General features: G+C 36.9%; 1 protein-coding gene across 9 annotated transcripts in view; it reads left to right on the forward strand.

Moving 5' to 3' along the window:
* The window catches only part of pard3ab (par-3 family cell polarity regulator alpha, b), a 279421-nt gene that overhangs the window by 14626 nt on the left and 239173 nt on the right, over positions 1-25622 (forward strand). For all 9 annotated transcript variants that reach the window (XR_003675910.1, XM_028472041.1, XM_028472043.1 and 6 more), the window contains exon 2: positions 25200-25301. Coding sequence is in view for 8 of the 9 variants with exons in the window: in XM_028472041.1 (XP_028327842.1) it covers positions 25200-25301 (102 nt within the window). In the remaining variant the exon portion in view is untranslated. The remainder of the gene's footprint in view (positions 1-25199; positions 25302-25622) is intronic.

Below are 25622 nucleotides of genomic sequence, written 5' to 3' on the forward strand. Positions count from 1 at the left end.
GACTTAAAAGGCATCTGGCTCAATGGGAATCAACAGGTGGAGGGTTATTGTCACCATTTGCCACCAAAATCTTGCACATTTGCGAGTGAGATGTCAGAGCGGTGTGTTACAAGGGGGATGTAAACCGAAATAACTGACACAGGAGTTTTACGTCGGATAGAAGCTCCAAATATCTTTTGATATTTTTTTTGATTATGTTTGCTCGGTTAGCGAACTGAATCAGTTTGACTTTGACTTGCTTGGTTGGACAATGATTACTTGCAAACACTACATAAAACTTTAACTAGCCACTGGCAAACGTGAAATTGATGGTGTTGAGCCTTGATAGGTTGTGGAAGATGTTGGTTGGATAAACTTGTGCATTTAGATAAATTTAATTTTCTTCAAACAACATGTTTGTCATATCTAAAATGATATCTAATTTACTTTACTACTAGCAAACCACAAGTTGAATGTTAACCAGCAATCAACTTGTGTTTCACATAATGAATAGCCTAAAACAATGCCTTTTCATTTAGGGGGTAATAGTAGTGTTTAACTATTGTTGAAATTAAGTGGTACCACTTTTGCGTGTCTGTATTTCCCTTCCTGGATTAAATAACAGAATGAATTCTTTAGAAGAAATAATGGCCTTTATTTATAGCCACCTTTGGGATCCCAGGCCTTCATTTTCCCCTGGGTGTGTATTTGACATGGCTGGTCTGCACTTGTCAGCATGCACAATGATTAAAGATTCACACAAAAGCTCTGGCATTATAAGAAAATTGGGGATTAAGAGTAATTCATCTCAGGAAAACTCAACCTATTCTTTGTATTCAACAAAATCAAAAAAGTTTCAGTTATGTTATTGCTGTTCTAATTTGAGTAAAATGAATATTACAGAACTGAATTCCTATGGTGTGCAGCTTTTTCCAGTTCAGCATAGTGGGACAATTGGCGGTTGCCCAACAGGAAAAATAGCAGGCCATCTGATAGTATGTTTCACCATCATATGGGAACAGTTGTTTACTCACTCTGGCAACAAATTATGTTTTTCTTTTGGTGTTTGTTTGATCTGAACTTCACACATTACAATTAGTAAAAAAAAGTTACTAGATGCACATCTCGAAATTAGGGATGTAACGATTAATCGTAAGGCAGTTAAAAATCGATTTATAGGTACCACGGTTCACATCGATGCTCTGAAAATTGAATCGCAGTACTTTTATTATATATTAATCCTTCCAGAAGCGGACGTGGCGGGCGGAATCTGCTACTATTTTATTTCTGGCCGCCATTTACTGTTAAATATGCTCATAAATGATTCTTTACTCCTTTGGCACCGAAAGAATATCTGTAATATTACGTTGTTTTTTTCTATGTGTGTGTTTGTCTGGAGTGTCTACATTGTTCTGTGAATTGTATTCGTTTCCTCTGTTGGTTTGGACTTGAAGTTTTAAAATCTAGACATAACTATGACTATTCTTTTTTTCCCAATTTTTCTGCTCACTGACAGTTGTAATGTATGTCTTCTAATTGAAAACTAATAAAGAGATTTGTAGTAATAACTGTGCAGCTTGTCGCACGTCATGTCATGGCTCACAACAAGTGTAAAGGGACATCCCTTCTGGCTGCACGCTATGAGCCACAAACCCAAACACACCTTCAACAACACACACGCCAACACATACCTGACTGGCACAGATCCTGAATCCCAAACTCCTGGGGCACATAGGGTACTTGGAGAAAAAACCAGGGTTGATGTATTTGTACCTGTAACTTTTAATTATGGTGCCCAACCTAGTCTGTGTGTTACTCTAGAGGCAGTTCAAAGAGACGTTGAGTGTTCTTAGAGGAGGGTACCTTAGCCCACATGGCTTATTGGAGTTGAGTGTCACAGGGGAGGAGAGTTTCCTGCCTTATTTGATCATTAATATACCGTTAGGAGAAGTACTGACTACTGACAGCACAGCTGGTTCAAATGAAAATCTAGTAAATTAGAAATATATTTATCTTTCATTTCAGAAAAAAAAGTAGATCAACAACTCCCCTTAGCCCGAAACCCTGCATGGGTCTTATAAAGATTTAAGTTCAAACAATTGCCAAGTGCAATAAACTCCCACAGCCCAAGTTGAGTCACAGTACAATGGTTTAAATGTTTCCTATCATATTCTAGTTGTTGATCTAGTGGGTTATTAGCATTGACAGAGAGTAATGATTTTGTCAAACCAGAAGGAATGGAAACATAAACTTGGAATAATACAGTTGTGATAAAATAACAAAAAAAAACATTTATTTAGCTTTTAGTGTGAACAATAAGAAACACTTGGCAAGAACAATTAATTAAAAACACAATAGGAAACAATTCTTTTACAAATTGTAAATTGAAGTTCAAACCAAAAGCAAAGTTCTACTGCATCTTCTATTGATCTGTTGTGTGCTGATGTAGATTTTTTATGTTGGATACAGTTGCTCCATGTACAAAGGGAGATCCTTCAGCCTTGGACTGTAAATGGCTCGTTCTTAACTGAAAAACCCTGACAAATTGTACAAGTCGCTTAGATGCAGCGGATCTTAATAGTGTAAAGGAAAAATGTCCTTTAGATGACGGAAGAGTGTCGGGTTGGGACAGCAACATTTTCCCTCTTTTGACAGGATTAGACATGAATTTCTGTGTCATTGTGTATGTCAGGGTTCTACTCAAGTTAGCACACACACATGAATTAGGACACTGAATCCAACATGCCTGGCATCTCAAAGAGGAGGTCATTCATTGAAAACAAGTGCCCCATTTAGACCACCATGATGCCGTATTGAACTATGTCCACAATCGCAATAGCAGAAAGTGTTTGCGTTATTGAACGGACATGATAACGTTTTGTTTCTTAGCACCAAAATAAATAATTAGTAATTCAGAAGGTCTGTTTTAGGAAACTAAAGAAAATAAAGGTTTTTGACCCCAAAATTTGGTTTCGTTGTTAACTGAGTTGTAGTTTTTTGTTTTGGAAACCTTTACAAGCTAGCGATGAACTTTTATTCTTTTTTAATTTAAGTGGAAAGCAGATGCTAGCATCTGCCTTAGTTTTAGGTACATCTGCATGATAATTGCAATTTATCATTTCATATTATCAATGCTACGTGATGTTAAAAAATAAGGTTGTCCCGATCCGATATCAGATGTTGATGCAATATCGGAGAAAAAAAAAAAAGGATTATTTTGGCCAGCAGCTAAAATCTCCGATACAATTCTACTTTTTAAGAAACATTTTTTACGGACGTTATTTTTTGAGGTCTTAATTTTTGTGCAATCACTCCGGTAGATTCTACTCAGCTTTCAACTTATCCTGAGTTACCACGACTACCTGTCAACATTGAGCTGTTCTGCAAAGCTGCATTTAAGACAATTTTATGAAATAATTAATTAACGGTATCATTGCAGTCCAAACAAATCCGACATTGCACTAAGCAGCAGCCATGTTGAAAGTCTCAGGTCAATCTGAGCCACATTATGTGTAATGTATGTGTAATTTGTACTGATTATAAATCGGTTCGGTGTCGGCCAGTTGTCAAGGATGCGATATTGTAAGTGAAATTGTATCAAGACACCCTGAGTAAAAATCATCACTGTATCGATCCAGGTAGGCAGATGCCTTTTCATAGTAAGGTAAATGTTGACGACTGCACTCCAAAGTGGTCCGAGGTCGTTGTTACCAGTGTGTGTTTCTTGACTTTAGTCAAAGTGACGACAATTTCAAAGAGACCCATTGTTTGCTTTCCAGTTACATATACAGTGTAGGAACCTTTCTGTACTGCCACAACAGGGAAAACCCAAAGGTATGCTCATTGCGTATGTTGTATGTAGACCGCATTCATTCATTTCATATGATACGTTTAATCAGTAATGACTGTTAATGTTTAGTTATAATGATGTTGGATGTTCTAATGCTAATTTTGGCATAATGTGCTATTATCAAAGCCAACCCTTCTTAGTAACCCCCCTCACTCACTGCAAATGTAAATTACCAACAGATGACAACTCTAACCTCTAAGCAGGATGGATCTCACAACATTGTGAGATAAAGACATGTACCCTCATGTATTTTCATAAAACAAACCAAAAAAAAAAAAAATCACATCTCATCTACAGTATTGCAGCAATTAATTCACCCCCACACATTCATTGCCCACCCTTCCTCTCTCCAGAGGTGAAAATGATTGCAATCTGCATCTTCTCCCAGTTGTCCAACCTCCCTTCTGCACACTTTTTCCTCTACATCCAAGGTCTCTCCTCCCCCACCAGCTTCGCTTTCTACTTCTTCAAACAGAGTTTTCTCTTCCAACTTTGATCCTCATGAGAAACTGCTTTAGCTTTGAAGAATATTTCTTCTTTGGAACATTTCAAATGTGGTAAGATTCAAGAGCACATTGTGTTTTGCTCAATTAACCACTGTGACATCTGCGACTATAATTCTGACAGCGTCTGGACGTTCTGTATCTCAATAGACTTAATGGTACAATGTGGTATTGCAAGACTGAGTATGTTTTTAGAGCAGGGATCACCAACCTTTCTGAAACTGTGAGCTACTTTGTAGGTACTCTATTGTCCGAAGGGTTACCAGTTAGAAAATAACTTCTTAAATACTGCATTTTCACAGATTCACTTTAATTAGGGTAAGATAATAATAAGGAAGGCTAGCAGTAACTTAAAAATGTAGAAAATAATTTCGTCAAGTTCTTCTTATTTTTTAATAATATGTTAAGGTTTAATTTGTTCAGGCTACTATTTTTCACATCAAAGCGATCAGCAGACGCCTCTGAAGAAGACTGGCAGTTGACAGTCGAAACATGTCGAGATCAAAGTAAATATCCTGAAAAACAATTATCTCTCTCGGAAAGCAAGTGCGCGTGCGTGACAACGGCTGAGGTGTTAAACAAGTGATTATCAACTTAAATGCACTGTTCCTGTATTTAATAAAGATGAGGAGGAAAAAAAGTGAATTAGCAGCTTAAAACTGAGTGTTTGAAGCTGCTGCTGCTGGATGAACGCGCGCGGCGCAGAGACGGACTCACGCAATAGCCGCTTAAATATCCATGTGTTTTACTGTAATGTGCAGTTATTTGGCTGAAAACAATAACAGTATGTGCATAGCAAGAGAAAATTCAAATTCAAAAAAAGCCTTGATTATGGGAGTTACTGTTGTAGCTGTAAGACACGCCCAGCGATTCTCAGTAACTGCCCCGTCACCGCACACACAGAATCAAAACCCATCACAACTGCTAACGAGCTAAACATGAGCGACTCTGACAATGCGTACACTTTTGCCATAAAGAGGTAATTTGAGGTGGAGGACTTTTCGCCTCCAGAGTCTCCTCCCAACAGTCACAACCACGGTGGTCCGGAGCCATACATGTTTAAGCATTAGCACATACAGGAGCTGGTGGTGAGGAGGATGAGGAGGTGGAGATGCAGGAGAGGATGGGTGACGTTTTTTTTATTTTGCAGAAAGGCTGTACTTGAATTACCTTAACCGTAGCATAACTTAGCACCTGCATTGCTTCACCCCATGGAATTATATTCAGAGGGTCCAGCTCTGATAGTGGGGTCTCCTAACCCTCTTCCCCCGGTCAGGGGTCTGCAACCTTTTCTCAACAAGGAACCATTTAACCTCATCTCACCTGGATTAAAGTCATCCGAAAAAAATACCTTCTCAATAAAGACAATACAGTGTATTAAATTCTATACAGTTAAAATGATTTAGAATGTTTGATTTAATTTGATTTGATTTATATTGATCATGTAAATGGAAACTTTAAAACAGTTTAAAATAAAATAAATTGACATCAAGAAATAAAACAGTATCTTGCATCTTCAAATTCTTACACATCTCAGTTTACAAGAACACAATGTTATACATGTAAGATTGTTTTAGTTAATGTATTTGAAAGGCTACAAAAAGTAACTTGAATTTGATAACCCGTAATTTTGCTAATTTCTTGCCACACATAAAGCTGATGAGCATGTACGCTCTATCACTGCGCTGGGCATGTTTTTCTTTTTTACTGCTGCCCTCAATGTGAGCACGCACTCAGTGAAGGGCTCGTTACCCCTGGCTCCGATCGCGGACCGCACGCACTCCAAAGTAGCCACGTTGGGTTAGCGTGCACCCTCTCCTCACCCGCAGCGCAGAGAGAGAGAGAGAGAAATGCAGTCTGTGGGACGTGACTGAGCGCTCAGCCGCTCCGTCCAAAATAAGGTATCCTATACAAACTCGCACGGATGCGACCAGATGAAATTCTCACTCGCACACACTGAAAATATACTCGCATATGCGACCATTTTGGTCGCAGTCTCGAGCTCTGTTTATGGTAAAGGAATAATTAAATAAAAAGCAACTGTTCATCTTTGAACAAGATATTTGACTTTGTTTTTAAAGTTGTTCTGAGCTGTCTCTTAAAAAATATTACCTGTGTATGACAGACATCTGCAGTCATGTTAAGAATAATTTATGTTTGTGAGTGACAAAGGCTCCTTTTGTACTTTTTGTTTAGTACGTGTTTGAACTGTGACGATTAAATCCAAACTGTAGCAGGACTCATCTGGCATGCTGTGTGTCATAGCGGAGCAGTAAGCTTTTTGGCAAGGCTCCTCATTCAGTCACGTATAATACAACTACAAATAAGCCTACTTATTTAGGCCTTTTCTATTTGCTGAGCTGTAATCTGATATGCTTGAGGCTGCTGGCAGTTTACTCCCTCCTCTGTCAAACTGTCACAGGATGCTGGCAGACAGAGAACTGTTTCTGACTCTGTCAGAGACCATGTTTTCACAAAATAATCCCATGCACCGCTGTCTGCCCACTGACCAACTGTTCACTAGGACTTCTACTTTTGCAAATCCCCTGGTACTACATCTCCCAATCCCTTGGATAACATTCAGCTTCGTAACTGGATCAGGACAGGGACATGCGTACATCATTATTCTTTCTGACAGAGGGAACGTTTGGGGGACGTTTGGATGTCAATATTTAGATTCCTTCGCAACAAAATCCACTGATTTGGACGAGACTCACCATGTTAAAGCTTTCATTTTAATCTTGAATGAGGGGAAAAGGAGTCTAAGAGATGTTCCATCACCCATGTTTGGATTTGTTGCTAAATTGTTACTTTAATAAACAATATTCTATTAGATTTATTCATCGTAATCATGTTGTTGTAAGATTAACATTTGGGATTGTAAAATGTCACTGTTGGATTATGACTGGAAAGTAGTAGTTATATTTATTTTTGGCCTGTATAAAGGTTTTTAAGTTAACATGGCAGCATATCTTGCGTAATGTCACAGCATATTTTTTTTATTATCATTTTTCTCTATAAATCAGGTATAGGTGAGTCAAGCTTTTCATCAAGCAATAAAATGCAAAGTTTAAACATTTGTAAAGTATTATTTAACAACATACCTTGCTCATGCTGCACTTTTTGACAAGTACGGTCTCTGATTTTCTGTAACCACCAAAAAACGGATCAAAATAACAGAATGAAACTATAATAGATGTAGCGGTACTGTAGTTAGCTATATGACGCATGTTTCTGGGGAATATCATGGATTTTCACCATATTTTCCCCCAATGAATTGGTGGTTAAATATTTAGCAAGTGTTTGGATGGGATGTAAGTATTGGTTGGGATCGATCTCACAAGATTATGAAGAAGAGTTAACTCGATTAATATACCATTGAGCATTTTTGAGGCCCTGAATTAGCAGCCTTAGCTAAATCATTGTAAAAGCAATGCTCTTAGCATTGGTCCCCACACAATTGACGGGGGAAAAAAAAAAATATATATATATATATAATTTTCGCGTGTATCGGCATCGGCCGATGTGCGCTGCCGCGTTCCGCAATCCACTTCATAAACAGAGCGGCTGCCACAGGCTGCTCCGTGTTGCTGGAGACAGAGGCTGCAGAGCCCCTCCCCCCCACTAGCAGAACGTGAAGCAAGCTCTTCAACCCCAACGGCAGGTTTTAAACTTTCAAAGCATCTTTTAACTGTTTAACTTAGCGTTGTTCAGTGGGTTCACTTGTTGTCGTCGCACTGGAGGTTTGGCGTGTGCGTTTCTTTCCCTCTCTCTATGCTTCTCACTCAGCGCTGTGCTGAGAAGTTTCTAACTTTGAGAAGCAGTTTACTACTTGTTTGAATATTTATTCCTGTTAATGTTGATGCAATTTAGAACAGAAACTTGATCAGTTTGTTGCTTAATGCGCATCTGACATCACGTTATTTTCCTCTGCTAATTTATGTTCTGGGGTTGTGTTGGAATGGACTGTTATTCATTATTCATGCTTTCTTTTTGTGTTTAATACTATAATTATATATATTTATACTCAATAATCCTGTTTATAAAATATATCTTCAGTCAGGCCAACTTTTGTCAAAGCTATTTTCCGGACAAGGACAAACAGTTCTCTTTCATAATATTTCATGAGACGTCTATTTTTTTTACTTGTTCTTGTTCTACATCACCTGTTTTTATTATATGTTAAATATTTTTTACTTGGTGTCGTTCTACTTCACCTTTGTTAATTTCAATAAATGTTCATTTTCTATTGAGACTTGTACCATTTGTTATCATTTTTGTGTCATTTTCATGATGTAAATTGAGGGAGCAAAAGTATCGGCTCCAAATATCGGCCCAAGAAAATTGGCAGTCAGTATTGGTCATCGGCTTAGGCTGATGGAAAAAAAAATCGGTATCGGCATCGGCCCTAAAAAAATATTCCATATTGGTCGATCCCTAATGTATAGCAAAATCATGCTCTCATTGGTAACTGTAGCTAAAGCTGGATTCTTATTGTTAGCTTAGCCAGTTAGCATATAATCGCCAAAAAGTGAAAGTAAAGTAAAATTCAGTAACTCTTGATGTTTAAGAAACAAAGGTTGAGGCCTCTTTCTTATGCGATCTAAAATGAATTTGAGCATGTTTAGAAATGTAGTAATAAAATCATGAATGTAATAAAATTGTACGTTTCCTCGGTAGGGCCTTTGTTGTGTTTACATCCATCATTTGTTGAACTCTATGTAGCATAAGCAGCTTTCAGCAACTGAAAAGCAACAAATGGAATCCTTTTATTACACATGATGGTTACATAAATGTTTATCAGGTCTTGTTGTGCCAGTGTATTCCTAACAATATTAGGGACTAGATAACCCCCCCCCCCCATGGAAATACCAGTTGAATCTTGTAATTGTGTCCACAACTCTTGGGAATTAATGGCAGGGACACACCTTGTTTCCATGGTTGGGGTTTGTGTTTGTCATCCCAAGGGACATTCTAGGAATAGGAAAGGAGACTAAAAAAGCTGTTAGCTTAGACACTCTCAGGGCTGGTTCAAAGAACGTGAGGTTGTGACGCTATGTATTAATATGCAAAAATATGTTTTTGATTCCTGCATTAACAATGCTTTATTATTTATAAGACCATGTAACAACTTGTGTAAATTAGCATTTAGGTGAAAGTTGAACAATAGTAATTGGGATATATGTGAATGTTCAAAAAGACAAAAAAAAGCACTGGTGTGGTGAGGAAAGTGGCTGTGGTTCATCTGGTTTCTTTCAAGCTGCTGGAAGTTAAGTCTGTAAGACTTCCACCTCTGACAGACAGGAAATCCTCCTGTCACATTCTGCCAGAAACCAGACAGGACGAACCACAAGATTGTCTCTGATAGTAGTTAGCTGTTGTTATGAATATTGCCTTCAGTCTTAAGGTTTTGTAACATGATACAAGTCTGATCCGAGAGGTTTGATAACATTGAAATATCCTGAAATCAGATTAAAATGATTTCTATTAACAGAAATCCCTTTATTGACGAAGCAAAGAATTTATTGATGAACAACCTCACCTTTCTACAAAGTCCTCTAATGTCTGTGTCGTGTGGGCTTTTTGGTTACAGACACCTCGATGTTATTGCTTTCCTTTGTTAAGATAAATGGTTGTTGATCAGGCCTCATTCAGCTGCTGGCCCAGCATGTTGTTCTGCACTTATGAATTTCATTTTTGATGCGTTTGTCACTGTTCTGTATTTTGTGTTTCTGAGCATCTGTGCCAATACTTTATTATTACTTTATGTCCAGCTGTATTGCATTCAAGCCATATTATTACTTGTGTTTTTTAAATTCTTTGGATTTTAGTTCATCAGTCTTTGTGTGACTGAGAAGCAGTTTAGCTCTGGAAAGTTATTGTCATTTGAAATTATAAAAACGATAACATTTTCATTTCTTATTTTTTTAATGGACATCTGTCAAACTTGAGGCCTTCAGACCAGATCTGGCATGCCAGAGACGTATAAGGTCTGGCCTAAAGGAAGATTTGATTAAAAGTGAAAATCAACATGACTCTTTGTAAATCATCATATAAGTTGTAGATAATTCAATTAATCTAATTTCACACTGTGGCTTACAGTACATGATTTCTTTTGTAATAATGAATTGTAAATTTTTTTTTCTAAGATCCATAAAGTTCTTGCATATTGTTTCACAGTATTTTGAAAAATTACTCTTCAAATTTTGAGAGAATTGTACACAAAAAAATTATAAACGCAACACTTGTATTTGCTCCCATTTTTCAATTTTTAATCAGCATCTTGATTTGCCACATCTGCGAGGTGGGATGGATTATCTCTAAAGGAGAAGTGCTTAATAACACAGATTTAGACAGATTTGTGAACAGTATTTGATAGAAATAGGTCTTTTGTGTTTATAGAAAATGGTTTAGATCTTTGAGTTCAGCACATAAAAAATGGGAGCAAAAACAATGATTAACATTCAGGATATTATAAGTGATTTACATGATTTCTTAAATGTGAACGCAAAAACTAGGGCACCGCAATTTGGAATTGGTAGCTTTTTTCCTTCACTAAAACATAGATTTCCTGGTTCGTCCCGTTTAAGAGGAAACTGTGTTGTATGTGTTGCAGCTAAGATACAGTTATAGATACAGTGGAAATCACAAATCATACTATGCCGTAAAGTTGATTACTAAGATGTGGTTTAAGATTGTTTATTCGCTATTAGCATTAACATTACACAAGTCTTTTTTTTTTGAAAGAAAATCAACTTTGGCTTTTTTTATGGAACACCTGTTCAGTGTTTGATTTGGATGTGATGAATGAAACAAACCCTTTTTCCTCCCAGTATATTCCATTTATGTTGTGATAATTCATTTTGTGGTTACAGTGACCAATTAACTACTTAATATTTCAGCATGGGAAATGACTTGCTAGCTCTCTATGTTGCACAAGTAATGAGCATGAATCTGAAAAAATGTCAACAACAGCTGTCAAAAAGGGATTGTATGTGTCAGAGAGCAATGATGCAACTTTTAAGCAACACTTGAAGCTTCTGTTAAAGTAAACAACTGTATCAAAGGACTTTGCAAGTGTTTTGGTGGAGGAGCCTCGGGGTACTCTGTGGATTCTTAACTCTGTGGCAACTTGTTTGGTGGTTTCTTGTTTTCTCTAATGTGGATCTGACCAGAAGGTAGACCTTTCATCCCCCTGGATATTAGTTGAATTATTATTCGCCAACTGGGCACTGAATTAATTGCTAGAAAGTCAGAATTTTTCATCTTTTTATGTAACTTGTGATTGAAATTAAGCTGGAAAATGAACTATGATTTTTTTTACAGGGTCCAAAACTAGGGATGTCCCGATAAAACTTTTCAATTTCCGATATGATACCGATATCACAGGCTTGCGTATCGGCCGATACCGATATTGATCCCATATCAGCGTGAATCATACATACTGTTATTACTTTTTTTTCAATCCTTTCTTTAATAAAAACATAACAATGACTTATTTTGTAGTGTTAGAAAAGGCTTGATCAAGTGATGTTACTCAAACTGACCCATTTAACCAATTGGTTACATAAATTTAACCTTCAACATAATATCTACAGTATTATACAATTGAGGGAAAAAAAAAAAAAAAAGGAAACACCCCTATCCAAAAAAGTTTTACACCAGACGAGGGCAACATGTGGCCATCAGTGTAATTTTTTGGAGCCCTCATGGTAATGCAAAAATACTCATAATAAGAGAAAGATGTACAGAACAATCTCAACAAAAACTTTCAGAAATGTCTCCCCAAACACAGTATGACAATAAAAATGCTCAAAATGACTCACAAAACATGACTTCTACAAAAATACAGAAAAATATACCACGACAAAAATACACGAAATGACGGCAAAACACATAAAACAACAACAAAATGACAGAAAAATACATAAAAGGACTTTAAACATACACTGACAGGAGGGAAAAAAATAAATAAATAAATATATATATAATAATATGCAAAATGACTAAAATCTCACAATACATTAAATGAATTTCAAAGACACAATACAACATCAAATGCACCAAAATGAGAGAAAAATTAACAAACATAAAATGTGTCATCGTTCTTGTAAATGCTGACATAAATGTTGATGTGTCCCTCAGATATGACGATCAGACTTTTTTGGCCCCCGCTGTGATATAAGTTGTCTTATACTGAAGTACTGAAATTAGTACCATAATATCAATCTTAAAAACAAATGTTTCTGAAACACACACAAGCCTGGCCAGTGCAACAGTTCTTCCAGCCAGTTTTATAGATCTTTTTTTTTTTCTGTTTGTTTTGACTCAATCAAGGACATTTTAACAAACAAACCCAAATTCTTTCCCCCAGCCCTATCATCCTTCACCCCTTACTCATCAGTGGGAAAACACAGCTCTGAGAATAGTCTCTGCTTCTATCGATCTCTTCTTTTTTCCCCAGTAAGTTAACGTATAACCCAGGTCAAGGTCACTGTTGCATTGTATGAGATAAGACAATGCATTCAACTGTTGATCCTGAAGTCTGCACTCTGCTTTCCCCACTAAGCTGCTTACTGCTGAAAGTGAATGAATTGATAAGGGAATGGGAATGTGACACAGCACCAGATGAGACCTGGTGTTGAGAACCGATACGAATCATTTTATGGTTCTTACACTATAAATAATTTAACGCTTTGTTAGTGCTAATGCTAGATTAATGCTAGCCAATTTTAGTGAATGCCAATTCTAGCAAATTTTAATGCCAATGCTAGCTAATGCTGATGATACGGCTAGCAAATATGCTCATGGTAATGCTAGTTAATGCAGTGCGACACAGGCCAGAGCCTGCATCCACATGTGGCCCTCAGTCTAATTTTTTGCGGCCCCTAAAGCAAATCCCCAAAAATTGTAATTGAAGAAGATGGAAGGAATATAAAGCTCAACGTATTACACAAAATATCTCCCTAAACACGCAAATCAACAGCAAAATGCACAAAGAACTCAAAAATACACAAAATGACAACAAAGACACATGGCAGCCACTTAAACAAAATTACTACAATAACATCAACACATTACAGAATAGCTCTAGACACAAAATTACACAAAATGACAGGAAAATACAGAAAACAACAACAAAAATACAGAAAGTGATGGGAAAAATACACACAATTACAACAAGACAACAAAAACCAACTTAATGAGTAAAAACTGACAAAACCAAAGACAAAACCCTGTTTCCCCCCTGTATTAATGCTCAGATTGTTCATTATTCTAAATGCTGACACGAATGTTAATAATGTGGCCCTTGGATCACAAACGATCCCCCCCCCCCCCCCCCCCCCCCCCCCCCCCCGCTCTAAAGCTTTTATAACGGTTTGATGACGCAGTAACAACAGCATTGTTCTAACTTAAGTGATTTTATCTCAAAGCTAGAGGTATTTGTCCAGAAAAATGAAAAATACTATAGTGGCTAACCTACAGTGAGTTCATCCTGCCCAGTAGAAGAAGTATTACACTGTAAAGACTACATGCTCAGCACATTTTCCATGTCTGGCACTTGTTTAACACATTTCTGGTTGTTTTTTTATTTGTTTGTATGAAAGTGACAAATGAGCTGTGTCCCTGTTCAGTTTGTACCGTTGCTGCCGGATTCCAACTGCAATAATGAAAAATGGTGCTTATTTCCCGGTGGTGCCCTTGAATGCAACAGCAACAGCGTCTAGTATCAAACTTTTAGTTTGAAAACTGCGAGCTCAAAGACCAGTGGTGTCTGTGCAATGGACTAAACAATCATGTTAAAAGTCTACACTGCTGCATCTTTGCAACAGAATAAGTCAACGTCTTAATATGAATTCCGTGTTTTCCACATTCATTTTTTAAAATTCAGTATTTTTTAGAAATATGAATCAATTTCTTAATAAAACATAGGTTTTTAACTTCTGTGTGAAAACAAAATAAATACTAATAATTAAGCAAAAATGGATGTCAAAAATAAAAATGTAAGTGAAAATATCGAGTGAGCTACAATTAAAAGGTGTCAAGGTATAAGTTGTACTGACATGGATTATTATGACTGCTCCTTTTTAATTATTTTACACTGAACAACAATGCATTATAAATATATTTTTGTTAAGTGTATGTGTCATATAAAGATGTATGAGAGCAGCATCAATGTCACCCAATTTTCCCCACAGGGATCAATAGTTTACTGAATGTGAGCAGGTTTATTGATTAAGTTTTGATCAACTTCATTTAAATGATCCTGGTGACATCATTCTAGACCATAATGATTAAACAAAAACAAATGGACACAAGGATGCATCAGTTATTTCACCACAAGGCTCAGAATATTTGACAGTATCAGAAGTTATGTTATCATTAACCTATGATGTTTAAGATTATAGAAACCCTGGCATTGCTGGTGTCGTCCACAACAACAGAACAACTTTATCCACAGATCATCTGCAACTCTGATGAGATGTTGATCACACGCTCTGAGCAGGTGAAGCTGAAGTTTTCACGGAGCACCGCAGCGCTACACGAGAAACGAGCGGAGCTTCACCCAGACACAGTAAAGTTAAGCAGGAGCTGGTCGGCTCCGTATTTTGGACTTAGTGATGATGTGCGTAGTTTTTTGGCAGTCTAGGCGGTGTTTCGAGTGGTTTAGACGGTGTTTGAAATGGCCAGGACGAGAGGGAAACATTTCCCCATTAAATGAAAAACGTTCTTTGCCTCACAGTGACGGCGTTTCATCCACATTCTGTCAATTTCCGCGTTCAACAGTGGATTCAGTCTTCAGTGGTCGATTTTGTGATTCCGTTAACCTTTTTAAATACGTCTGGAGAACAAGTTGTTGAGATAGAACTGGGGGGCAATTTTGGTGCTTGGAACAAGGTTTTTGGGGGCGGTCTTGGCTAAATTTAGGACCAAATACCCACTCTAATTTCTGACACTGAGCTTACTGTTCATATTTTTTCCACATACAACTTTTGATAACCAGTTCATTGCTGGGTTCCCAATCACATCTTGCTGTGCAGAATATAGTCGACTTTTTCACATCACATCACACTTCAACAGCTTTTTTACAATTCCTGTCTCTCGACTCACTTACACCAGTTTATAAGAATGAAAAGATCTTTTGTTTCTTCACTTGACAAATCATTGATTCATCAACACAATCCAGCATGGAAAAAAAATGAGGATTTTTCAGTTTTGTCCAACAATGAATAAAGATTTCATATGTGGGTTATATGCAAAGACACTTTGCTCTTTGTTGTTTCAATTTCTCATTCACTTTTTAGTAATGTGAAGATAAATAAACCAGTACATGACTCCAGCTCAAACGATCTAGTAAACTTGAAATTTCTTGGTGAAGCGTTGAGAAACTCCACAGAACCTTCATATGTTCACTTGCGTCCACCTCTTCACTTTCCAGTATCAGATTTAACAGGAAATAAGGGTTTTGATGTTGTGATGTGTTGAGGATAAGAAACCAAACACTCTGTTGTTCTTTAAAATCACATGCTCCAACAGATGGTTATATCTGATATACATCATCAGTCTGTGTGGATAACTTGTTTGCTCTCTTGAATGCCTTTACGCACTCTGCTTTTTCTTTTCTCGTATCTTTTGCACTTTCAGGGTGTGACAGATTAAAGCTGAATTCTGTATAGCAATAAATGCTGCAAAACATGATGATAGTGAAACATAATTTTCCAAACTCTTCATTGGGTGCTCATTAAAACAAATACAAGCCACTGACGGCTAGTAAAATGAGCTCATACTGTACATAAGAGTTTTGAGACTGCTACCAGCTGTACTGATGCTTGTAATTAAAACAAACTGTACGCCTGACTTACAATCATTCAATTTCATGTACCTGTATTTTAATGATCTGTATTTATTGTAATTCCTTGTTTTAGTCAGATAATTAAATTTAGTTTATTTATTTTCATTTTTTTTTTATCTTTTTTTAGCGATCAGCATTTCTATTAGTTTTTGCAAATTTTAAATTGGGTTTTGTGTAAATTTGTAGAACTTTGGTGTTCCATTATTTTGTTTTGTATTTTATATATTGTTGCATTATTATTATTGTATGCTAGTATATATATATATATATATATATATATATATATATATTACTGGTGCTTTTCTAGTTTTATTCTTTTATACTATTATTCCTTTACTCTATTCTTTAAGGAGAACATGGGAACGTTATTTCGTTATGTACCGGTACATGTTATGCACATAATGGCCACGGTTACATGATGTTTTTTCATTCGGAATTAATGTGTTCTGCGTCGTGTTTAAATGGAAATAGTAATTCCCGAATTGAGGTGTACATGGAAAACTGGTTTATTTGGCTTTAGTTAATTCCACTTTAGGTCTGAGGGTTGGGAAGGCTCTGATTGGACAGGACGTATCACATTGAATCACACAACGAACATTTTATTGTTGGCTGTAGCACAGAAGACCACACATGAGAGCTGTTTTCACCTTTATTTTCATTGTAGTTTTGAAGCAACAGAATGAACTTTTATTCCACTTTAAAGAGGAATTAAAGCCCCCATGTACGTAAACGTGGCCAATGACGCATTCAAATCCATGAATCCTTGAAATGGCTTTTCCCATTGCCTTTCGGTGCCCAAAACTTAAAATCTACAATTTAACATTCTGTCAGATCTTCTCTGTTCCAAGGTTTTTTTCTCCTCATTTTTCAACATTAAATCTAAGGAAGCCTTAAAAAAATAAAAAATAAAAATAAATCACCAACATTACTCTGGAGAGTAATACCAAGTACTAAACAGGGCGCCACTTGTCTTGGGAAAAGTGGTTGATCAAAAAAACAGGTTTGGATAAGATATAAACCTGTGCATTGCTTCATTGAAGCCTGTGGGCTGCTGTTGAATGGATATGCAAATGATTCCCAGTGAGAAAGCACAGTTTTTTTTTTTTTTTTTTTGGTGAATCCCAGATTTTCATGCCAGTGAACTGTTTTGCAGAATTGTCTTAAAAAAAATCAATCTAGTAATTTAAAGCACGTGGGTAAAGGGATGCAAATGGCTAAGCAGCTGGCAACGTTTTATGAAGTTAATAAGAAATAAGGATTTTTAAAAAAGGTTTTTTGTAAGGATTAATTAAAAGAACTTTTCCTTATTCAAATGCAACTAACATTGCATCACTTCTTACATCAGTGTTCATGGGCCACAAAGGGCCTTGTTTGAGCTCAAACTTAATGTTTTAGGATAAAGTCTGACTTAGTTAGTTTATATTTTTAAATATAGTTATGCCAAATTGGTAAAAGAAACACTTGATTTTCCAAAAAAAAAAAAAAAACCCCAAATATCACTAAAAAGCCTTGACGCTTTCATGAGGAGGTATTTCAGACGTTTTGATAATGAAATTCGTCTCAAAAGCGCTATGGAAACACTTTTTTAGCAAATACATGTCACAGAACGTGACGTACCTGGTCACATGACCACTTCTCTCTGAGAAAACTTGGCGCGGTACGTGTAAACAGAAGAGCAGACATTTATTAGCATTATTCTTTGAAATTGTTATTAGGAACACAGTGTGTTATAAGGAGGGTCTGAGTGTCCATCTTCCTGCAGTGAAGTCTCGCGGGATGAGATTTTACTGGAGTTATGAGGCTCCTGCCCAAAACAACCTTCAATGGAAACACGTTCAATCTCATGTTTTACTTTGTCGACATTTAGAAAAATCGCTTTCATTTTGAGAAAATCTATAATGGAAACCCAGCTATAGATAACTTAGAATATCCTAAGACGTGAAGCATGCAGTTACAGATAACTGGAACTAGACTATTTGGTCATTTATCAAATGGATGTTTTCTGTGTAACTTCCATGTTGAGTGAGATGATCTCCTTGGTTGAGTTGAGGCTGAATTTTGCCAACAGGCCTTGTTTTTGACCCACCTGTCTTGTCTTAAATTATGAAAAGTGGATAATTGACTCCAAACTGCCTCTGTTCTTAATGTCATTTATAATCTCTCTATTGTATTGCCATTGTTTTGCTTTTTAAATTGTATTTTACACAATCTGACATCAGCAGCCACTGTTGCCAAACCACTTGGGGTCATATTTGTGATCCAGAGCTCTTGGCTCTTCATGAATCCTGCTTTTTATGGTGCTGTTGCAGAGCAGTGAGCACCCTGAGGCCTCTTGTCTGTCTGTAATGTAGCACAGGGCTTCCCCCACAGGCATTGTGTTGGTGTTGGCCTCCTTCCAGGTTTGCTGTCAGGCAGACAAGAGCCGCACCGAGCAAATTCCCTCTGACTGCTTCATTTTTACTGAAGTCAGTGGAAATCTTAATGAGACCCTGAGGACTTCAGCTAATACTGGGAAAGTGGAGGGAATAAAAATATGCTATTTAAAAAGAGCGCCATTAGAATATCAGATCATTTAGTCTGTGGGATGATATGTGTCTATTTTAGGTGGCATTGGCAACTTCAGAGAGGTATGTGTGTGTTGTTTGCTCAGCCTTGGCGGGCTGTCACCGTGTTAAGTTGGTGACTTGTGTCTATGTTTAAGGTTTTGATACACTCACATTTGCTCTCAGCTATTTTTATCAGATAGAGGTGCCCCCACCCCCTAAAAAATGTCACAATAATGCAGACACGCCCATAGGCTCTCAGGTAGGGCTGCTCGTTTATTTTAGTCATAATCGAATTCACGATTATTAAAGCGATTATTTGTCAACCAAAAAGTTATTTATTTTTTTGTAAAAAACAATATATATATATAATGTAATGTAAATTTCTATATAATTCTCTATATAATCATATATACGGTATCTGCTCATTGTTTGCTGCTGTTTGTTGCCCTGATGAAGGTCTTCTAACAGAAAGCTTGGAAATTAACTTTTTTTTTGTGTGCAGATCTCTTTTTCACACAAATATTCTTCAAGCTCTGGCACCTTTGCAGATTTGGTCGCGAGTACGGTGATTTTAGTTGTGATTAGTAAAAAACAATATAAAATATATTCTTTAAACGTAAATAAAATCCTTCTAACACTAAAATCAAGTATGTTGACTTTTGCACAAAACACTTGCACGTGACGTGTCTTTTCTCTTGGTCTTCATCATTAAACCCAAAATGTTCCCACCCATATAAGAGAATTTGACTTGCTTTGCTTGTTTACCAAGCGTTTTTGCTGCGTTTCTCCTGCCATGTTTCGAGACCACTAGCAACAACTTTCCTCGTGTTGGCCTGCAGGCTAGCTTTAGCTTTGAGAGGAACACATGTATTAAACAACTCAAAGTTAGTATTAATAATTGTTTTTTTTCTTGTGTGTGCCAAGCTTTATTCTTTGTAGATATCCTAAATCGTGGAAGTTTGTTTTATTTAGAAAATAAAACATGTAATCGAATTTTGATTAATTGCACAGCCTTACTCTCAGGTTTGCTTGCTGTTGTCATTCTATACTCAGATTCAATGAATTGTAGATTACCTCTATCTCCAGTTTAACTGTATTGTTTGAAACAAAAATTACATTGCCTAGTGTTATCTCCGCCAAGGAGGTGGAATTTCCACCGGGGTTTATTTTTATTTTTGTTTTTTTGCTTGAGAACATCAAAAGAACTAAACGGGGTTTAAGACCTTATCCCTAGAAGATTCCATTACATTTATGAGGGAATCTGGACCAACATACTGATTCTGGATCAGTTTGAAAAATCTAGAAATCCCTATCCCTTGTCACGACCAAGTCAAATTCCTTGTACTGTCCTAAAAACTGAACTTGGCCATTAAAACATTTCTGATTCTGATTCTGATTGGCAAAAAAATAAATACAAATTCTTATCTCACTTATTAATCTTTATGAAATTTGAATCAGTTATGTCAAGTTGGTTCGTCAGTTAAGTTTAATCTGAATCAGATCCGGTTTGCGCATTTTACCGGAGGTGCCCACACATTTGGACCTACTGTATCTTTATCAATGGGGAAATACATTGTTTCCAAGCTTTTAAAGTGTGAATGATCATGGTACCATCATCAGGATAATTGATGCAGAAACTGCCAATATCTGACAAAGAGGATATTAGGTGCTTGGTTGAGGTTTGCACTCTAGTGCTCTTTTTCTCATTAAAATATCCTGTTTTTATTTCCCTACATCTTTCCAGGCATATTTTTCCCTGCTGAGTCATTTCATTCTTTATTTTCAACCTGTATTTCCTCCAAAAATAGAATTTCCCACTATTTCCCTTGACAGATTTCCTGCTTTTTAGTTTTTGGAAATGCTTGTTTGTGTTTTAGTTTCCCCAAAACTTTTCTTTTCTACCAAATTGTCTTTTCTTTTACATCCCAAACTGATTCCTTCCTTATTTATTTTACTGCAAGATTTAACTTTACAAAAGATTAATTATTACAAATCCATCTAGGATAAAGGTTGTTGGATTCGTAACATGATGGGACAAGCACTTATGTACACTCCTACAGCCTGTGTAAATAACCTGAAATACATGTCATTAGATTGTCTCCAGATTACTTGAAGATACTTGTGAGAAATGACGCCCAAAGTTAAAACTGATATGAACTTGTGAAGTAGCTAACCATAGAACCTCAGTATATCTCCAAAGGACTTGCAAATTTCAAATAAATAATTCACCCGTTTTTAGTATTAAGAAAAAGGAACATATGGATTTTCCTTATTGATTACTTCAGAATGTGTCATTACCTCATGTAGTAAATCAACTTGTTTGGATTTTAATAGGGCTTTGATAAGAGGTTTGGTCAAACTGGATTGTAGAGCAGTTTGATGCCTAACAAAGAAGACACTGGAAATCAGGAAACACAAACCATTAAGTACAAGCTCTAAAACAGACTAGACGCACATAAAATCATTGGTCTGCAGTAGCTTGCAGACTGATATTGATCTGGCGATTGCTGACTACTTCCTTCTTTTTCCGTGTCAGATAAGTGTTTTTATGGCCCAGCTTTGATCTGCAGAAACATCAAGCTAAGCTCTAAAACATCAAGATAGCTACAACTTAAGTCTGTGTTTTGGTTGCATTTAGTGTTCCTGGTGATAAGTCATTTGTGCGTTGTTGGTTGACGGTTCGCAATATCACTTAATCTTATATGTGACAGCAATTGCTGAGTTTTTTATGGTTCCACCAGCCTAGAACAGCAAGGTTTGTGTGTCAGGGGTCACAGAAAGTGCATACACACTGACAATCCATGACCTTTGTTGTGACACCGTGTTTAGCTAATAGCAATAGAAAAGGCATTCAGCACTTTTAGAGTATACTTTTAACAAGAGCATGCAGAGAGCGCAAAACTCCATCAAGCGTCACATATCTATCGGCATTATTTTGGATCAGTGATTCTGATCATGTTACCATTAAGGTTGGGCATAGTTTGAATTTGAACGTTTCCGATTCCTAATAATTACCGATTCCGATTCTTTTAAGAGGCAGGGTAAAAAAAAAAGTTGACATGTTTTAAATGAGCTAGCTAACCAGAGGTCTTTCTGGATGAAATAGTCCGAACCTCCCCATGAATTTTAATCCTATAAACTTTTTTGTAAACTCAACAAGTAATTTCTCACAGGGATGTTTTCAACTAGTATATAAATATCAAATCTATGAACTTGAATATATATATTATACACTACGTTATGTTACGCGGTAACGCAAACACCTCCGGTGGATTCTTCTTCGTTGGTGTTCGGCGGCTTCTTCTTCCATTCGGCGGACTGGGTATCAGAAGTAGGAATCAAAGTTTTTACATTTGAGTGATTCTGAGAGAATCGTAAAGTTAGTCCCTGGACCAATTGATGCTTGATGCCCAACCCTATTTACCATTATCATTCACACTTAAGAGGCTTCAAAGAAATTTCCATCCCCATCAATAACGATACAGTATGGGATGTGTGGGCATCCTCTTTATTTTTTGAAAAATTGTGATAAAATGCTCAAAGATAGTTGAGGATCCAACCCGACATAACTGAGTCACATTTCATAATGATCAGTCAATTACGAACCAACATTTGAATTTTTGAAATTTCGCCAACAGTGAGAGAGGGATCTTTTGATCAAACTGATCCAGAACCAGTATATTAATGCAGATCCCCTTCAAAATGTAATGGAATCTTCCATGGTAAGGTCTATCTTTTGGCAAATTTTTTGGCATAATCCTGCTCACAGACAAACAGAGAAACAAAGAAATTATTACTTCCTTGGCGGAGGTAATACTGTATATATTCATCCTATTTTTTCCTTGATTCTCCTCATTTGGTAACATTTTAATTTCAAATTTTCTATTTAGGGTGTTCAATGCCAGGATTGCGTCGAACACTACAATTTCATCAAGACTGACAGGAAATAAAAAAAAAAAAAAACCCTTGCACTTCTACAGCAATTTGAAAATCAATACATAAAGAAATAATGTGTTCCCCATAATCCACCCATGCCTTAAATTGACTTTCTGCACTTGATTCTTATTTTCTCTGATAAAGCTGAAGCATATGACCTCAACCTATACTTAAGCCTAAATGTATTCCTTACTTTAGCTTTCTTCTTCTCTGTTTATTTAGAGACATATTAGAGTAGATGCTTCAAGACGTTGTAATCATATTTGTGGTAAGTCTGAGTGTTTTCATCTGTTTCATGTGTGAAAAATTACTCTATTTTTTCATCTTCTTTCTCCTGATTTTGTTTTCCGTTTCAGCGCTCCACGCTGTTATTGTACTGCTGTAATTGCTCATTTGCCCTTTGCAGAAAGCCATTGCAGCAGTGAACTGTAACTGTACCAGTGGGTGATGAAGCTGTAACCCTCAGGCTTACAGCTTGTTGTTTGCAGGATGAAACGAAGCAGTCACGCCATGATCCCTAACTTTGTCAGGACACTTACGCTCTTTGAACAGAGGAAAGAACTTCTCCCACTAGTATCAGCGTTCTGTGATCTTTTCGTTTGTGGCCTTTTTTCTAAGCTCATAGCAAATATTACAGGTGTGATTAATAACGGGTATGTCATCGGTTGTATTTGAATGGTGGATAATTGTACTTATTAAATGGTTCCTACCTTGAAATCTGAGGAAATTAGTGATTTCCTGTAGGCCTTTGACTATTCAGCTTTATCATACAATCTAATGAGCGGTTTTGTTCAGCACTATAATATATTTTTTTCTGTGTGAATCACAACTGGAGACTGGAGCAAAATAGGGTCAGGGACTCGCTTCGCATGTTCAATCTTCTGCTTTTTCTCTGCTGAAAATCATATTCACACTGTACAATTTGTGTCAAAGTGCATCAAAAAATAAGCAGTTTTTATAACTTTTTTGAGAGATTCCAAAGGTTCATTTGCAACCCAAACCATGTCAAATTTGGGTGTTAAAAGCCGAGCCTCAGCTTGAATGGACAGAATGAATAGATTGCCCTAAGCAATCTTTATGTCTACCTTTGTTCATCAGTAGGACCTTTGTTTAATTTAGTTGTTAATAGGGTTGCCAATGGGCAAAAAACTTCCAGCAAATATTCTCGGTAGCTTGGGAATTTTGGGAATATGCCCATACAGAAACTTTGGTAACTTGACGTTTTATTCATAAGGCTGACATTACGCTGTCATTAGCATGAAAAAGGTGTCACGAAGGCTGTCATTTAGCTGTCATTAAGAGTCGTTTGCTAAATTATGACACTTTTTGCTAAATTGTGACACCTTTGGAGCTATGTTGACATTTTTGGGTTAGGTAGGATTAGGGTTAATTCATTGATTGATTGATTGATTGATTATACTTTATTAATCCCAGAGGGGAAACTCAGTTTCAGTTAACAAGAAACATGAAAAGACAATCGCATATAAGATGGGGGAACAGTAATGGGAGAACTGTGGAGCAGTCAGCAGCAGGGTGGCGCTCCGTTTCTTAGACGAGAAATATGCAACAATGGGTAAGAAGAAGAGGTTAAAAAGGCAAAACCACACTAGGCCCTTGTAGAGAGGGGCAGAGTTTGCGATCAGGAAAAAAAACTCCTCAGCAAACATTGCGACAAAAACCAACAAACAACTTTCTGAACAACAGCACGTTAGCAAAGAGAACGGGTCTTTAGGATGCGTAGTTCGCAGGTCAGCCACAGGGTGGCGCTGTCCTTACGGCCTTGCCTCCTGCTGCCATCTACAGGGAAGGAGTCGGAGTTCGGGCCAGTGGAGATGGTGAAAAATTGGGTTGTGTGTATAATGTTAGAGTGGTCAGTGTTTGTGTGAGAGTAAGCCTGTTTACTGAGACTCTGCTGCAGTCTCTCACAGTTTGTCTCCAATGCTGATGACATGGGACGGTGTTGCCGTAGAGATGACCTCAAGAGTTTGTTAGCCAGTATAATCGAAAATCTGGCTCTAAGCGCCGTAGGTTTGCTTGAATGGCCACACATTTTTATGATATTCTCAAGTATACTTGTATGAAACCTTGTTGTTTAGGTTAAGATGATGCAAAATATATAGTTTACCAACTTTATTACCTTCTCTGTTAAGAACCAACCTTCAGTTTAGTAAATTCCACATTTCTTCCCATTAGTTCCAATAAATTCCCGTTTATTCCACATGGAAAGTTTCCAACTTTGAAAATTCTCTAAATTTTGCTACCCTAGTTGTGAACACTCTAGAAATGGGCTGTCATTTTGTTTTATTAAATAATGCAAACTTGCTTGTTTGCATCTTTTGTTCTTTCTAAATCTGAAGGCATTAGTACTTGTATGTATATCATTGTTCAGTGGCCTTCTAAAGCTCTTTGGAAGTTTTTCCAGTTCAGACAATCTTCCCATTGTTTTTCAGTGAGGCTGCATTGTTTTGACCTGCATTTTGAAGTCGTTCTATTCTAACTTTAACATAGATTTTTAAATCTCTTGTTTTCAGGATGCCAGTTATTGGTTGCAAGTCCACCGATTAGAGCATGGAGATGGCGGAATCCTCGATTTGGACGACGTGCTGTGCGATGTTGTTGACGACAAAGACAGGGTGAGTTACGCTTTTCTGCTGTACTGCAAAACCAATTGTGGCACAACTAGGCTATTAGGAAATCCCTTTTTATTTGTCATATTTCTGTATATGCATAAATGCTTTTTTTCCGATATGGAACATCATTTTTCTTTTCGTCATCCATCAGACAGTGGTATACAGTAGGGATGTAACGATTAATCGTAAGGCAGTTAAAAATTGATTCATTGGTATCACGGTTGATATCGATTTTCTGACAATTGAATCGCAGTAGGGCGCTATCCGGAAGTGTTGGCGGCGGGCGGAGTCTGCAAATACTTTCTTTCTGGCCGCCTTCTACTC

This window comes from Gouania willdenowi, chromosome 17, assembly GCF_900634775.1.
Source record: "Gouania willdenowi chromosome 17, fGouWil2.1, whole genome shotgun sequence".
NCBI lineage: Eukaryota > Metazoa > Chordata > Actinopteri > Blenniiformes > Gobiesocidae > Gouania > Gouania willdenowi.